At 36.4% G+C, this 14,967-nt stretch overlaps 1 protein-coding gene across 1 annotated transcript in view; it reads left to right on the forward strand.

Annotated features, from left to right (window-relative positions):
- Positions 1 to 14,967, forward strand: part of LOC129781616 (transmembrane and coiled-coil domains protein 2) — a 91,353-nt gene that overhangs the window by 25,652 nt on the left and 50,734 nt on the right. Inside the window, exon 5 of the mRNA XM_055789260.1 lies at positions 7,992 to 8,096. Coding sequence (XP_055645235.1) covers positions 7,992 to 8,096 — 105 coding nt within the window. The remainder of the gene's footprint in view (positions 1 to 7,991; positions 8,097 to 14,967) is intronic.

The raw sequence follows: 14,967 nt of genomic DNA on the forward strand, positions 1-14,967 counted from the left end.
TTCAATCTTTAACTTCGGTAAGTTATATACTTCATTTATATTGAGTGATTGAAATATTTTCAGGCTCAGGCTCTATATCACTTGTGTTTTTTGTTGCTCAACTCGTTGCTCTTTCTCTCTGCTTCCTGCTCTTGTTGTAACTTTCAATACTGATAAATCTGACAGTATTTCTGAGTTTAGTTTAATTCTTGAAAGCGCATCCGCTCCTACATTTACTTTTCCTTTTACATACTGAACTTTAAAATTAAATTCTTCCAAATCCAATCTCATTCAAGTTAACTTTGAAGATGGATTTTTCATGCGTCAGTAATTAGTATAAAATTTCTGGTGTAATTAGGGAATTGAAGAATTTGTGGGGATAAGAGTTTGTTTTTCAAAGTGCTGAATGCTTCTTGACCAATTAAACTTAACATTCTTTCTAAATAATTTATTCAAAGGTTGTGCTATTTGAGCAAAATTTTGTATAAAGCGTCGATAGTAGTTACAAAACGCTACAAAACGTCGTACATCATCAGCGTTCGTTGGTATTGGATATTGTATATCGATTACTGAATATTTAGAAGGATCTGTGATTGTGATTTGCTTTTTCGGAACTAAAAGTATGGATGAATTATAGGGGATACTCATCATTCTTTGTGTGGACACCGACTGGACAACATCGTTGCTGGACGGGCTGGACGGCGAGGGATCGAGTGCCTTTCTCAAGGCAAGAGGGCGGAGGTGGTAGCGCTGGAGTAAAATAGAGTAGTGTTTTCAAAGGGCCTTTCTCAAGGCTAGAGACGAATGAACTGAAAAAGTTTAAAGTCTCTATAAAATACCATTACCATTACCATGGGGATACAGAATGTTGAATAATTTTTTCACTAAGCATTTTCTTGATTTGTCTGTCAACTTCTTTTTTATGAGTTTCAGGAGTACGATAATTTTTAATGTACACAGGATTATTATCTTGCATTTGAATTTCCTGTTTATAGAAATTATTAGTTGTTAACGAGTCGTTTTCTAACGAAAAAATATCATGAAAAGATTCACATAGTTTCAATAGTTTCGTTTCGGCTTCTGCCGGTACCGTTTGTATCTTGATTTCTTTATGTAATTTATTAATTCGTTGCTTGGATTCTTATTTATTTCCATCATATCAAACTTACTTGCAGATGAAATTCTGATATAGGATGTCATATCATTGATTGAAATCTTCTCATAATTGTCATTCACATTCATAATATTAATATATTGTGCATCTTTGCTTATTAATGCGTTAGAATAAAACACTCCCGGTTTTACCTGGTTATTACGCTGTCTTCCGTAATTTTTTTTTCCAAAATATATATTTTATTAAGGCACATGTGGCGTTAGCCTGACGGAACCGGGAGTCCAATATTTTGACAATTTTTGTCTTACAACTATGTTAGTAATATGTAACCGATTACTCGCGGTTGGCTCGAGGTAGTATTACAAGTGTTCTCATAATTGGTATGTTGTAGTCTTCGATGCTCTGTACGTGTGCCCGACACTGGACTCTTCCTATTGGGATGCAGCTGACCATTAATCAGCAACGCCCCCCTAGTCTGTACCCCATATCTAGCGTGGTGCGTCTTTCTCGACTCGAGGAATCCAGGATAGAATGGTCATTAACCGGCGCAATCATCAGCTCGTGTAGAGTTGTCATGAGCGGTACAACCTTTGGCTCTTGTTGAATGATCAGTGGACTGCACAACCTTCGGCCCGTGCATCTGTAAAGAGAGTGTGTATGTATTGCCGCGACTAAGTAAAAGTTTATCGTTTGGATAGGAGGGGACACAACGAAGGAAACATCATTAAACGTTGACATCGGCATTTCTGAGGAACAGGTATAGATGAAGCAGAAGATCAGGATCACGGCTACCTAAGATATCCCGGACGGGGATATCCGATTGTCTGCCTTGATCTTCCGTAATATTTACTAAATTAATGTTTTTTATTATTTGGCACCGTGGTGGTATTATTATATTTTCTTGGTACTTATCTTAAATAGGTATTTCGATTTTTTCATAATTTAGTTCGAGGACAGTAGCCAAGTTTTTAAACATATATTAGGCTGTCAAAAAAGTCCTGCGGTATTTTTTTTGAATTTTCATTTGTTCATAAAATTAGTTACAATCATCTGTTTTAAGTCAAATATGCGCCGTTTTGTTCGATGACTTGTTCCCAACGAGATGCCAACTTCATAATACCCCTGTCATAGAAGCTCGCTTCCTTATTGGCAAAAAAACTCGGATAGCCAATTTCCACAGGCCTCTTTTGTGGATAACTTCTGACTACCTAGCTCGTTCGCCATGGACAAAAACAGGTGGTAGTCACTTGGTGCAAGGTCCGGACTATACGGCGGATGCAAAAGAACCTCCCATCCGAGCTCCCGGAGCTTCTGGCGCGTCACCAAAGAAGTGTGTGGCCTGGCGTTGTCCTGATGGAAGACAATGCGGCGTCTGTTTATCAAAGATGGCCTCTTCTTCATGAGTGCTACCTTCAGCTCTTGGCCGATGCTACGGCTGCTACTATACCGGTCTTTCTCGGCTAATTCAGCGATTTTGTCGCAATTTTCGACGACAGGCCTTCCGGAGCGTGGCGCATCTTCGACGACCTCTACACCAGAACGAAAACGTTGAAACCATCGTTGTGCGGTGGAAATGGAAACTGTATCGGGTCCATAAACTGCACAAATTTTATTGGCAGCTTGAGATGCATTTTTGCCTTTGTCATAGTAGTACTGTAAAATATGTCGGATTTTCTCTTTATTTTGCTCCATATTTGCGACACTATAACTCACGAACGACTTAACACTGTCAAGGACTATATATTACGACTCGATACAATGAATACAACTAGAACTACGCGCTTACAACGACACCTCGCGGAATTACCGCAGGACTTTTTTAACAGCCTAATATTACATTCATAGTTTATTAAAAAATCACGACCAAGGATTCCATCTGTGAAAATTGGTAATTCTCTTGTAACCGCTTGAAATTTATGCGCTATTTCAAAATTATTTAATATTATATTAGTGTATGTACAACCAATGGTTTTTAGTTTTCCATCAGTAACTCTTTTCATTATACAATTTTGGTTGGTTAAAATATTTACATTTGGTCTCATTGTATTTTATTTAATCATTGAAATGTCTGCACCTGTGTCAACAATTAATATGACAGGTTTCTCGCACATTTCTAGTCTTACTGTGACAAACTTGAGTAATTTATATTGCAATTATATACATTCAACATCTGATCAGGTGTTGACTTTGCTGCACTTGACCATGATTCGGTTGTTGTGGTTCCCCTCTGTTGTTGTTTTGCGAGACACAACTGGCATGGGGAGCGGCCAGTGGGTTTTCGTGGTTTTCCGTTGTATAAACATTTCTCGGTCCACGATTTGCATTGAAATAGTTTACATTTCTGTTATTGTGTTCGTTGTAGCGGTTGCTACGTTGACCGTACCCATCATATTGCTGATTTTGATTTCTTCGGTAGTCGGGGCGATCGAATTGGTATCGCCGCGAGCCTGATTAGCACTTCTGTTACTGAAGCGATTATTGGGTTGACGATTATCTAATCGATTATTCCCGTTTCTGCTTCTCCATTGTTCGTCAATTCTTGGTGACCTAGTTTGATTATTTTGCCGAGCCCGCGTGAGGAGCACGCTTGGCTTGTTTACGGAATCAACTTCCAATACTTTATTAATATCACCAGTTAGCTGATTGAATGTACCAGCTCTCAATATAAGTGCTGTTTAGCTGTTTTTCAGATCTGAAGCCATATGTTTTACGGCTTCTTTTGTTGTTAGTTATTTAGCTACCTCATTTGGTATTTTCTTGGATATATATGCTGTTTCATGTTGGGATGCAAGCATTTCTATTTCACTAGTAAATGATGCTACGTCGGTTTTTTGTTTACACAACGATAATTTTGCTAAAATTGTCTCCGGTGGCATCGGAGTAACGATTTGTTTTAGTTTTGTATTTATTATTTCAACGGTCTCAGGTTTTTGAGCGAACGCATTTCTCGCTCTTCCCGTGAATTTAGTTAGTATTACGTTGATAACAGTAGCTCTATTGGAATCTGTTATTAATGTTTCAATTACGTCGAGAGCGTCTTGGACACTCTCTTGTTTATCGGCTGATCCATCATATGATAGCATCATGCACTGACTGTTTTTATAATTTCTATTGTGTTAATGCTTCCGGCCTTTTCTGTTATATTTAGCTCAAACTTTTTGGGTGTAATTACCTCTTCGGTTATATTTGATTCGACTTTTTCGGGTATATTTTTCTTGTTAATCGCTTCACTAGAATTGCTGGTTTTGCGATGGTTTTCAATTTAAACTTGGAAGATATCATCTTCCAATACTGCAAGAATATTAATTATGCGGTCATGAGCCGCTTTTGTCTCTCTAAATTTTTTCTGTGTATTTGATCGATTGTAAATTCGATCTTTCGACTTCTTCCTTAAGTCACATTGATTCCTTCAATTTCTTAGTTCATCCATTCATTTGTCAGATTTCTTTTCATTAATAATAACAATTTGTCTGCAACGTAATTTTGTGTTTTATTTTATAAAAAATAGTTTTTATACATTTTGTATCGCAGCTACCGAACGTGCCGCTCGTACGCTTCGTTTTTAGCACACGCTCTGTATGCTTTATATAACTTGGCAAATGCCAATACTACTACTACTGCTAAAATTATACAAAGCAACCATTGCTGGTTCTCATGTAAATCAGCTTGGTGTTCCAGGTGGTTATATTTACTTGGGGATCCCCCGTATTTTGTTTTTTTTTTAATTGAAGAAGCTCATTTTTCGTGGCACATTGGTTTAAATATATTCTCTCAATAACTTTTATTTACATACCATGTTAATGGGTCATCCTCTGGTAGTTGTTTAATTCTTTCTATTATCACCTCTAATGTTTTCGAGAAATCGTCTTGCTTCAGTGGGGCAAAAGGTCCTGTACCTTTTTTTTGTTCCACTTCTTTTAACAATTTTTGATTTTCTGCGTTGTCCATCTTTCGTTATATTTTCCGAAAGGGGGAAAAAAATTTGCTACTTGAGCCCGTTCGAGAGACGTTAAATAATTCCTATTTAAAAAAATGTTTTGTTTTGAATTTCTAATAAACCTATCTAATAAACTCTCTTTTTCATGTGTTTCGTTCGTTTTAAATCATTTATGACAATGCAACCTGCCTTTCACTTCACACGATTGAAACCCAACATGTTCGACATTATTTCGCATCTCTATTCGCTTTAACTAACAGTAGCGTCATCAGCGTAAGTTAACACTTATTTCGCGCAACATTATGATGTTTTTGTTTTTTGTAACACCGGAAAGTTCACTTCGATTTTCACGTTTCACATTTGATTTGGGTAAAAGTTAACTGTTTCAGTGCCAGTGAAATTCGCTCACATTTTCACACTTTTCGCGTATGTTATATGATGTGTTCAGAAGGCACTGCTGACTCTATCCTTCACTATGCTTTCTTCTAAGTAAGCATTCAGGCAAACATAGCTGTTTACACTTTTTTCCTGGGATTAACCTATATACCGAACTTCTCAACACACGACTGCAGCCGTTGTGGGTCGCCCAAATGAGCTTTTCCATCCGTTGTTTCTCCACTCTGTGTCACTTAATTGATTGTGGTTGATTCGCACTACGGTTATGTCACTGTGTTTAACTGTGTTAATACTACGGTTCCGCCCTGCCTGTTCCGTCAGGCAGAGTGTTCACGGTCGGCAAAAAGGCATCGGTTTGCCACGCGAGGATTGTCATCAGGAATTAGACATTCCGTGTCTATGTTCAGAACTCAACTGAGTAACTCTGTTTATTGAAATCACAAAAATTTATCAATTCTTGTGGTTTACATTGTCAGTTGTGTTACATTGTTATCTTATGTTAGTAAAGGAAATGAACATAAACATAACATAGAAGTTTGGTTTGTTTGACGCGCGCTGTTGTGTTTATTCGAGTATACGCGCACGGTCGTAAAGTGGGTCAGTTTATCACAATCGCGTATGGTTATAAAGTAGGTCAGTTTATTATGCTGCGCGCTGCGCTGAAATTATGCGTCAGGTTTGAAATGATGCTTGAAAATAATCAACATGACTCACAGTCATTGTTCCGCCTTAATCAGTGTATCGATTGAATCAGAAAAATGTTAGTAAGCGCATATCTAGGAAATGAACTGATTTCGTTGTATGGGGTGCCTAGGTTTCGTACAGAAATTATATGAACGTCAAAAGTCCAATGAAGTCTAATGGTAGTCGGATGACTAATGCGTATGCTACACAGGTCCAGGTCAATCACAGAGAGCAACTACGAATTGTACAGTCAACCCAAGCTCAAGCTCAAGCTCAAAATTGCAAACAGGCGAGGAGAGTATAAACGAGAACTTTTATCCTCGAGAAAAATAATGGCAGAGTCGTTCGCTTATAACAGTGCAGATTTGAATCCACTAAATAAGAGATTTCGCGACTCTAGAGCACAGATTCAACTTAACTCCGCAAATAACTCGTTCGCGGATGATAAGTTCATAATATCACACCAACATTATGTCGGTAAGATATAATTTACACGATAAAAATGTGAAAATCGGAAAACATTAAAAAAATCGACTGTTATTGTCAGTTTTATTTATAAAAACAAATTCATAATTTCGTTGAGTTTTATTAAGGAATTCAGCGGTACCACACAAATCAACGTCGAGTAAGTTGTTCATTTATGATTTGATACATGTATTTTAATATCTTCTTTTAACCAAAAGAACTGGGCTAGAAAGACAACCAATCTATGAAACAATTAAGTATTGAAAATCACAAGACGAAATGAAAACAGTAGTGAAACAGATTTTTCCTGCTGATAAGTATAATGAATTCCAATTTTCACTCATAAAAATGGCCGAGAAAATACTAATCGTGGTAGTCAATCATTTTCTCACCTCCAAAGATCCAATAGTAAACACAAATTTTGAAAAGTAGAAAAGTAACTGTAAAAAACTTCTAGATGAATTAATATTTCTGTTGAAGGACATAATTGTTGAATCAGGAAACGGTTATTAATCTTATAGCAGTTATCAAGAAAAAGAAGAAGATAATTGTTTTGATTTGTTATTTTTTTTCCGTTAACCCTTTCGTTACGAGCGTCGTTTATAGACGACATCCGCGCGATGACCTGTGTGTACGAGTGTCGTCTATAGACGACATCCGCGCGATGAGCTGTGTGTACAAGCGTCGTCTTTAGATGACATGAAAGTCATACTGCACATCGATCCCACCAGCGCGATGTACATACTTTTCGGCGCAGTGCTTCGTATTGAAAGGGTTAACTGTATAATTTCTAATCTAAAAAATATTTAATATTTTTAGCTGAATTTGTTTGATTTGAGGGGTCGTTCATAAACTATGTGATCTTTTTCAATGTCCAGGGAGTTTGCTTGTGCTCAAAGATCATAAAATTATATAGAAAAATATGTAAAAAATACTGCGTAGAAGAGGGTGTCATATAACCACAAAAAAGTGAAAACGTGCTTTATGGACGGCCCCAAATAAAAACAAATCCGAATTACATATGTAAATGTCATGTTTTTTATCCTTTTTTTGCTTGACAAGCCATTATGGAGTCGTCTCATTGTAGGGGGGGGGTCTTTCTCAGCTTACTTAATTATCTTCTAGAATTTTAATGAATACCTTCAATAGAGGATCTTCCCGATATTCCAGCTAATACGATAAAGTCTCCATTTTCAAACATTTACGAAATTAGTATGGACGTATAGAAGAACATTCTTCAAAATTGAAGACAGTCAATGTCGCCACGTAGTACGCGTACGGATTCTCAGATTATGAATCAACATTCGATTTTGTGTTCTTTGTTCAAATGAATAAAGTAAATTTCTTTCTTTCTTTTGTTTTTAACTGAATATTATTATTATTTTTTAAATCATTGATCGTATACATTTTTTCCAGATTCTACCAAAAGACGTCACTGAAATGGTTATTTCACTGGAAACGGAACGCTATCGTACCGAGCGTTTGGAGGAACAACTAAACGATTTAACAGAACTGCATCAGGCAAGTATTGATATGGATACTTTTTCGTTTCATAGATTACTATTTGATTAAGATTCCATTATTGGGGAGATGCGGCAATGGCTAAAAGTGTTCTTATTTTCTGGTTTCACATGCTTTTTTTCTCTTCTCACTTTTCTTAAACGGTTATACGTTCCTGAAAGAACATCTCTTGCTCAACGCTATATCACTTGTAATATTGAATGCAATTCATAGTTTTTGTGCAACGGCAGGCTCTTGAACACAATCGATTGTTGTAGAATTTGTTCCCGTTTTGAAGCCTCATAATGCCTTTCTCATAGAAGTCTTGGGAGGCGAATGAACTGCAAAGTTTAAAGCCTCTTAAAAACAAAGAAAGAAGAAGATAGAAGTCTTGGTCTTTGTTGGCGAAAAACTCTAGTAATCGATTTTCACACGCTTAATGTCAGGTTCGGGGGCTATATGGTTTTTATGTTTTCACACTTCACGATATACTTCGGAGTTTGAATGTATATTTATAGAATAAATATACGCGTTAGCTTCCAGATCACTAATTGTTATGACCTTAATTTATTATTTATCTTCCGATACATTTCATCGTTAATTCGTATAACGGCTTATGGGATTGCTCATTTTACCGAGCGCATTAGGAATACCAATAAGTATGCGGTACACTACAGTTCTTCCTGCTCAAGTACATGACAAAATTCCAATTCGAAAATAGCTTTAACTAATATTCTTTTTAAATTTTGCTAGCTACATTTTCGAATGTATTATTTACACATAAAATTCAATTAAAATCTAACGCGCTGCGCGCTTGTTTATCATCAAACTCAGTATGCTCAAATTTACGTCTAACTTCATGATGGTCATGATCAGGCTATCGCTCGTTTCCTGTTGTTTCGTTCTGGTTGTGTTCAGATCATTCATCACCTCTGGGAAACCCAGGAAAGGCCCCTCTTCGGCATCGGATACCGTATAGCCGTGAAAATCGCCTAACTCTGTCCGACGGCGTTTCCTCCGATTGACTTCCGGAAGTAGCACTGTAGAGCTTCGGACCTGAGAATAAACCAGTTTTAATTTATTTCGGTGTGCCTGATAGTCGTTCTGTGGAGGGAAATTTGAAAAATGTTCTTAGATATTTGTTTAACAAATTTCGCCTCAATCCATCTTTGAGGATCAGTCTTCTTATAATTTTTGTAGTAAAGTAGATTTCCTGCGACTAATTTACTAAATGGATCTTGTTTAGGAGGAGATACCTGTTTGTATTCCTTTTTCGGATTCACGAAATCAAGCAGTATTTTGGGTTTGTGAAATAAAACTTAATGTGACGGCGGACCTCCATCTGCAGTGGCAATTTGACCGCGATAATTATTAAGAAAAAAAAAAATTTTGCTGTTCAAATCTAATTGTCGCAACTGAGGATCCAACAAATACTTTTTCAAAGCATCTTTGACAACCCTCACAAGGCGTTCAGCTTGACCGTTGCTACTTGGATTGTACGGTGGACTCTTCATTACCTTCACTCCGTGTTTTTCCAAAAATGATGCAAACTCCCTTGAGTTGAAAGGTGAATCACTTCTGCCAAACAAAAATCTTTTTCAGATTCTCTAGATATCAAGGCAAAATCCAAAGGAAAGGCGTCCGTGAAATTCAAACTGTTTATGTTACTTTATGTTACTCTTAGGAACTGTTTGCTTTCATGGAAAACGCGAACAAAAATCAGCGTTACCCATGTGTGTCGATGCTCTCTAAGCAATTTCAAAGTCGTAGATTGACAATTCCATGATGTACCTCTGGAGTCTAGTTACAAACAACGAATTGCTACCAGATTTACCAAATATTCCTACCAAAGGTTTGTGATCGGTGTACAGGGCTAGTTATTTTCGAAGCTAATAAATGTGATTGAATTTTTTTCATACAACTCTCACTTTCACTACAGTCATTTTCGATGGATTAATTTCAGTGTATCGGGGTGAATGGAAACGAAATATTTTTTACGCATACAGTAACATTGATTCTTTTGTTTCGTTCCTTTCCTCTTTCGTTCTCTTACAAGTATAAAAGCAGAAGCTTTCACTGACGATTAAAACTGCTTGAACGGGTTATATTTATTTTCATTTCGCATGTTAGAGGATGCTTGCTGCTTTCAAACGTAACTTTTATTTTACCAAAATGGATCGTCGCGGACCGTGTTCAAAATTATTCAATCACTTGTAAATAACATGTTTCTCTGTTATTTGGAAAACATGATTGTTACAGAAAATGTAATAAAATGAAAGACGGCACAGATCGGACTATTCCTTTCTCGAGTTTTTCACCCTCTCTAAGGGTGAAAAGAATAGTCCGATTTGAGTTGTCTTCATTTTATTATATTTCCTGTATCAAACATGTATTCCATGTTACGAAGAAGCATGTTATTTGCAAGTACGCTGGATTCTTTTTTATGCGTTTTTTGCGTGATATTTTTTACGCTATTCGCTCAAAATTACGCGATTTTTTAATGCGATTTGCTTGAAATTACGCGATTTTTTTACACGATTTGCTCGAAATAACGCGATTTCCGACTAGGTCTGCGCTTTCTGCGTGCCCACGCAGAATTGCGAGCGCATACACGCATACACAACGCCGGAAGCACGCGCACGCACATACCATTGGGTGCACAAACACGCACACAGACGCGCAAACATGCACAAACATGTGCACAAAAACGCGAGCGCACACAAACATACAAATGAACGCACAGGTGCGCACAAACGCGCACACACAAGCACATACACGCGCACAAACGTGCACACGCACAGACGCACGCATGGAAAGAATCAAGCACACACGTTCACACACGCACACAAATACGCACAAATACGTGCACACGTACGCACACCTGCACACAAGCAAGAAAAAAACACGCACAAACGCACGTACACACGCGCACACGAACACCCAAAAAACGCGCGAACATACACAAACACCCACACAAATACACGTGCACAAACACAAACATCGGGCTGTCGAAAACTCGGCTATCCGGACTCGAAGCAGACCGGTATCCAGTATCCGACCAAACTACTATCCGTTTCATCACTAATTTCACACTGACAACTAGCGCCGGTAAATAATTACTCCTGCAGGCATACTACACAACCCTCACTGCACCGTTTTCATTAGTTTCAGTGAATAAGTTTCGAATGCAACAAGGAAACATTCATTTCTATACAAACTGCCAGAAAACATGGATGCTTCAAATTAATTTCCAAGTGACGATTTCTAACGTCGCTTTTGTTTGCAGAATGAAAAGAATCAACGTGAAATGAAAGGAATATGTACGAAAGAGACGAGATATTTTTCTTATTGTGCGTGAAAAGAGAATAGATATAATTAAAGGATCATTCACTAATAGTTCTTAAAAAACACTTTATTCTGTACAACTTAACTCTAACGAATACAAAAACCCGACTTTTCCTTACAAGATTAGAACACAACTCTCCTCCAGAATGATGTCCGGGGCCTATTTAATATGTAGAACTGCTTACTCGGCTGATTTCGTCCGCGTGGCGTGATCATGAACGTTCACGTTCAACGGTTGTTTATGCCGATTGTAAATATGCTGATCGCGCTCGTTGCTGGCTGGATACGATGATATGTGTTTATGTTACAGGCTGGATTCCGGTGCGATAATCATACTATACGATGTTTATACTATAACTCCTCCGGGGGGTGAAAAAATGACGTCCTCGGCATTTGCTTTGGTGTGTACTTGATGGATTCTGTCTTTCGATTTTCGTCGTTTTGTTATTTTTCTGATTATTTTCTCATGATGTTGAATGACAAGGAAAATAGTTACTATCATGATGATTGTTGATGCTGATATTCCTCCAAATAGACTCCAGTTCCACAAATCGTGGCTATATTGTTTTAGATAAACATGTTGAATCCTCTTCCTGTTGTCTATGGTGTTATTGTGGATTATTTCTACATTATAATCTTTAATTAAATCGGAATTGATTATGAGATTATGAAATGCTCCATGCATTAGTTCTGGTTTACTTATTATTTCTTTGGAGAGATACTCTTGTTCGAGAAAGTTTACACTGCAGTTAGAAAATGTTATGATGAAATTTCCTGTTAATGTTCTGTTATCTGGACCGCAAGTTGATTTTAGATTTTGTTTATTTGCGTTTGATATCAGAATTGAATTTTCTGATATTAGCGTTGCTCTTGTGATAATTTCGTTTTTCATGATACAGTGTGGTTGAATTCCAAATATAAGGGGTTCAATGCAGTCATCGGAAAATTTCTTTATGTGAATGTTCCGATGGACATATTCATACGGTCGATTAGTAGTGTATAAATCGTTTTTTGATTTAATCAGAAATGAGGGTGCATCTTTGATTATTGTATTATTAATATTCAACGGGAAAATCCGGATCGTCGTTGATTCGTCTTGTTGAAGTTGCGGGATGTGTAGAATGTATAACAGGTTTTCACTACTGACTGCAATTTTCCGAGTAACCAAATTAAGTGCTTCGTCAGGAAGATCGATAGTGATTCCTTGGTTTTTCAGAGATTCTTGAATAAATGAGATCTCTTTGATTGCTTGTAACAGTTTGCGTTTTTTGAGAAGAATATTGCATCTTGTATATCGAGCAAAGCCTTATTGATTGTGTCAATCTTCATCATGAGTATTAATGTATCTATTTCATCCAGAAAAAACGTTGTTGATGTGAGAGTTTTCTACTATTTTGTTAACTGTAGCGGTAAGGATTTGAATTCTTTGTCCCATTTGGAGGTTGATTTTGAATTGTTCATTATTCTCCTCATTCCTCATTCATTGTAGTGTTGATAATGCGCAGGTCGTCTCCGTCGGGGCTGCCGGCTATCCATCTCCAAATTCTTCCAATTTGATCCCATCGCTTAGTTCTACGGTTTATGTTGGGTTTTATCTGATACAAGTTTGTATGTAATTCTTTTACTTTGTGTCTTAAGACATTTATTAGTGGATTAGAATTAGCAATCTTACTGTAAGCGCTGCTGGTTAACAAATGTATTGTTGTTTCTATATCAGTGAGATTGATGTTATGTATCATTTTGATATTTCCGGTTTGTATTTTACAATTACCGGTTTTCATTAGTAATACTGGGTTGTAGTGCAGTTCTTCGATTTCAAGTTCTTGACAATAAATTCCTATTATAGCAAGCGCAGTTATTATTGAAATAAGTTTCATCTGAAACAACAAAGAGAGTATGAAACCAAATGTTAGTATGTTACTAATGCCTTATGATTTTTTTCAATCGTTTTATCTTATTTTTATGTCTTTTGATTAAATTGTTTTGTCTGTTACATTATGAGCACTAGTTTTAACAGCTCTAGGTTGTGTCTTCGTTCTTATATTAGGTCTAACAAACACATTTTGGTATTCTTCAATTTCAGGTGGTGTTTCTCGTAATACATTTCTATTTGTTTGTTGCTTTTGAGAGTTTTTCATTTTTAATTTCGCTTCGAAAAAGAGTTTTTGAGCATTCCCTATTATTTCACCAGGGTTTACAATATTGCTTTGATTGAAAATTAATTCGTTTGGAGAGAATGATGTAGATGAGTGTATTGTGTCGTTATACAAATCAGTTGGTAATTTAATTATTGATCTCACATTCATGCCTTTGAACTTATCTTTGTTTGTGTTAAATATTTCAATTATAGTAGAATGTACTCTTTCTATCTGTCCGTTAGAGTCTGATGAGGCAGCATATTCTATGTTTGATCCAAGTTTAAAGAGTAAAAGTAAATAATTCCTAAGTTGTATTGATCGAAAAGTGTTTTCGTGATCAGTTATTATTAATCTTGGTATTCCAAAAGATGAAAAATATTTACTTAATGCTTGTTGTACATGGCATAAATTTTTTGATTTTAAATTTATCATTTGAAGATGTTTCGAGAAAGAGTCTATTAATGATAAAAAACTGAATTTGTCGATTATAAAAATATCCATATGGACACGATCAAACGGTTTCTCTGTGATTGGCCGTGGAGTAAGCTTTATGTTGTACGGTTTCCTTTCGTATTTGTGAATATTACATGTATCGCACGTGTTAACGTAATTTTTAATTTGGTTATGCATATTAGGGAAAAAATAGCTTCTTTTTAGTTTAGCTTCAACTTCTGAGATTTCGCGATGGGCTCGTGTATGTTCTTGAACTATTAATAAATTTTGTCGGTTTTCATTTTGAACATCTTCCACCATATTATATGTGAGCACAAAATGTCCTTTCAATCCAAAATTTTCTTTGAATGTTTCTTGAATAGTTTGAAGCAAACTCTCAGGGGCCATTATTGCTGTTTGTTTTCCGTATGTTTGTTTTCCGTATGAAAATTTTTTAAGTAATGAGTGATTGTATCTTTATCGAAATTAGGTTTGCAAATTATCATCCGATTGAATTTTTGGAAAAGCGTTTCTTGAATATTTGTGTCAACATTAGAGATTTTGAAGATAAATTGATTTCTGAAATAATTGATTGGTCGTTCTGAAAAATGAATGAAATAATCGTCAGATTCTTCCGCTGAATGGACTGTCTGGGAATCCGTGGAAAGTGATGCAACTGGATCATCTTGGGCTTCCGACATGGGAGGATTATTGGCTAAAGATTCTGTCACTTCTTCATCTGTGCCTGAAAAATGAGAAATACTGTTATTATTGATTTCATTACATTTTATTTCCAAAGGTCTTCTGCTGAGGGCATCAGCAACTACGTTTGCTTTCCCTTCTTTGTATTTTACCTCATAATCTTAATTTTCAAGATCCAAACGCCAACGAAGAATTTTAGAATTTTTCTCCGAAGATTTTATGAATATTAATGGTTTGTGATCTGTAACCAGTGTAAATTTGGAGCCATACAAATA

The sequence above is a fragment of the Toxorhynchites rutilus genome, unplaced genomic scaffold, assembly GCF_029784135.1.
Source record: "Toxorhynchites rutilus septentrionalis strain SRP unplaced genomic scaffold, ASM2978413v1 HiC_scaffold_16, whole genome shotgun sequence".
Classification (NCBI taxonomy): domain Eukaryota; kingdom Metazoa; phylum Arthropoda; class Insecta; order Diptera; family Culicidae; genus Toxorhynchites; species Toxorhynchites rutilus.